Genomic DNA, 3,526 nt, shown 5'->3' on the forward strand with positions numbered 1-3,526 from the left:
AGTTGTTCTTCCAACTCGCCGAGTTCATGCCCAACTTCATCCGACTCGACAAGCTGTTCATCCCACTCGTCGAGTTCCTCCTCATCTTCATGATACTCGCCGAGTCCATTCAGATCTCCATACATGCAGAAGACTTTTGAGTCATGCATGGACGCCAAACTGTAGATCTACCCTTCCCAAGCATATTCCCCACGTAAAGTTGCAAACTTTACGTGTAGAGATGGAGATCTAGGCAAAATCCACCATAAACTAGGGTTTAAGGCCAAGGGGCTCCAAAATCGACTCAAGGGATGATACTTTATGCTTCTCCAGTCCATAACACACTTGGATCTGAAGTAGCAACTCCAGATCCGGCTTCTAACTCAAAATAATAACATTATGGCCAAAGAGCCCCAACAACCACACATAGATCTAGGTGCAAAAAGGGTCCATGAACTAGTTTATTACCTCCAAATGCTCAGAATGAACTCACAATCCCAGATCTATAGCCCCTTCTTGCTCATCCAAGTTGCTTCTTCCTTTTCCCAAGCTTTAATGCACCTTTCAAGGCAACAAATGGCTCGAATAGAGGATATGACGGCTAGGGTTTGGTATCCAGGGCTAAAGAGGCAGTAAGGAACCCTAGGAAGAAGATTAAGACGTTTATATAGGCTCCAAGTCTCCGATTTAGGGTTTTCCTCGCACAGACCAGACTCGCCGAGTCCACTTGGCCGACTCGCCGAGTTGGTCACTTACTCCTCGACCCGGATCCCGCTCGGACTCGCCGAGTTCCTCCCTGGACTCGCCGAGTCGCCCGTAAAAAATTAGAGTTTTCTTTCCTTTCTTGGCCTTCCAGATTTTGGGTTTTACAGATATTTTTCTTCTTATCTATATAAAATGGCGATGTGTCATTTTTAATAAAATAAATAATATTTTAAAACACTTGTTACGCTTTAACATGGATAGATGAATAAACAGAACAAAAATATATCATAATTGTCCTCAAGATATTGTCGTTTTGTCAAACTATAAGGAAAATTAAATAACATTATCAAAAAATATCTTGCGCTAGAATCCAAATCAAACTTCATCCTTGTCCCATTAAAGAAAACCCTTAGCTATGAGGCCCCGACTATATATCTGGAACCACTACTCTATCGTCCTCCATTCCATCAATACATACACGATTCAATCAATCAAAATGCATGCTTCCATCTACCTGCCTTCAACATCGTTCCTCCCTTTGCCATCTACCAAAGCCTCAAGTCTCTCAAATACATTATTGTATACTACTACACTTACCAAATGTCAACTTTGTCAAACATCATCGTCTCTCTCAAATTCAATCAAAGCAGCACCATCCGGCAATAATTCTCAGTTTGATTACAGCTCCATGGCCTCATCGTACGTATGTTGCCTCGCTATCCCTCAATTTGTTAAATAGTAATGAATCTATATGGATTTATGTTTCTTTAATGCATAGAGTTTTCCCAGCAGAAGCATGCGAGACTCTAGCTGGCGATGCTTGTGATGTTGAGATGTTCCCGGAGACCGAGATCAAACAACAACCCAACCCCAAACTTGATCCTCCCACTTCAGAACAAGTTGATAGAGAGCATCTCGAGTACAGTAGTCCCAACACATAACGTCGATATGTGATTCTCAACTCTTTAATTGTTTCAATGTTTATATATATGAATGGACCTTAATATTCTTTTTCTACAGGTAGTTTATTGCAGAGGCTTGCGATGATCTTGGAGGGGAGTTCTGTGACCCGGCATATCAGAGTGGAGTTAACTAAACCAACATCAGTATTTAATTCTCAATATTGTAAATTATATAATCAACTGTGGGATTTGTCATCTTTTGATAGGTAGATTCGACTTACCTTCATTTTCATTATACATTTTTAGAAGTGCAATATTGGGCGGAATCGATCAGTTGAAAAATGAGTTCACAAAACCAACTAATATTTTAGTTCAACAAATTACAATTCCAACTGGGTTCTTTATAGGCATAATATTAATCCAAAAAAGTTTTGATAAAAAGAGAACTAAATAATAAGTGGATCCGATAGAATCGTTCAACCCTACAAAAAAATTATATACAACGTGGATCATGTAGTAGTTCACGGAGTAGATGTTGCACAAAATGTTAAAAATAAGTAAAAATAGACGTGAAATCAAATTCATAAAAACATAAAATCGAGAAGATTGCAAATAATCAAAAAACCATAGTGTCGAAGAGCTAGGCCATTTTCGGCTCGCTGGTTACTATACTGCTGCTTCTCAGCCACCACTTGCCTTCAGTCTCTCCTCAATCGTGTTGTGTTGCGCCCCCGACTCATGGCGTTCTCCCTCTCTGGCTCTCATCCGTCATCACATTGCCAACTAACGGTTAGTTCTCGACCTCTCACAGCCTTATTTCTCGTTTGTGTTCCTGCCCACCTTCTTAACTTTCTCCACCGACCGGCTCATAACTATGAAATTTTGGGGTATATCACTTTTGTTAACCTAATTTTTTATTAGGGGTGAGCAAAACCAAACCTGGAAACCGAAAAACTGAAAAAAAAAAAAAAAAAAAAAAAAAAAAAAAAAAAAAACCGACAAAACCGACAAAACTGAAACCAAAGCATAAACGACGGTTTGGGTTTAGATTTTTTGAAAACCGGAAATTTCGGTTTGGGTTTGGTAAAACCAAAAGAAATCGAACCAAACCGATTATATATAATGTCTATAAAAATATATAATACATATGCAAATATAAACATATTTAGCGAAGTAACATCAAAAGCATGAGCTGGTTCAGGTGGCTACGGCTCTAGCGTGTTTTTCTGTAGGTTTCAAGTTCGAAACCTGTCTCCAACATTTTACTTCTTTTGATTTCGCAGCTAGATAAAACCTATCCCACATCAGCATATGATTGAAATGTTGTTACATATGCTCGCCTACATAAGCACAACAATCATCCTCTTCACTCTTATTAAGCTATTAGCTTTGTCCCACATCACTTGAGGGAACAAAGTAGAAGCAGCCTTCACTTCTATATAAGTGAGGATATGAGATGCTAGAAAAATAGTTTTAGGTTTGGCTTAACTCATAAACCGAAACCGAACCCAAAAACCCGATTTAGAAACCGATAAACCGTAAAACCTATCCCACGGGTTTAGGGTTGTTTAGGATTTAATTTTTTAGAAACCGATGTCGGTTTGGGTTCGATTTTGGGGACAAACCGATCCAAATCGACCCATGTTCAGCCTTATTGTTTATAAGAATATATTTTGCCTTATTTTATATCATATACTATGTTATAGCCCGTGGAAACTGCGGGTGATTTTTTACTAAAATTTTATATTAAAAGCTTATAATTGTTAACCAATCATTTTAAGTAAAAACTTAATTAGAATAGTTATGTTTTTTGTTTATGTAACATTATAATCATTGATTTAAATAAATATTTAACATTATTTTTGATGCTATATTTTATTTGTGAAGTAATGACAAAAATAATATTGTATGATTAAATGTTATATTAATTATATTATAAT

General features: G+C 37.4%; 1 protein-coding gene across 1 annotated transcript; it reads left to right on the plus strand.

Moving 5' to 3' along the window:
• The first annotated feature begins 1,144 nt into the window (after nt 1-1,144).
• LOC111920449 (light-regulated protein 1, chloroplastic) lies at nt 1,145-2,560 on the plus strand. Its single transcript, XM_052771305.1, is given in 3 exon segments — nt 1,145-1,383; nt 1,463-1,634; nt 1,709-2,560. Coding segments are annotated over 3 exon segments (447 nt in total). The 5' UTR covers nt 1,145-1,180; the 3' UTR covers nt 1,781-2,560.
• The last annotated feature ends 966 nt before the right edge of the window (nt 2,561-3,526 follow it).

This window comes from Lactuca sativa, chromosome 4 (assembly GCF_002870075.4).
Source record: "Lactuca sativa cultivar Salinas chromosome 4, Lsat_Salinas_v11, whole genome shotgun sequence".
In the NCBI taxonomy this organism is placed as follows: Eukaryota; Viridiplantae; Streptophyta; class Magnoliopsida; order Asterales; family Asteraceae; genus Lactuca; species Lactuca sativa.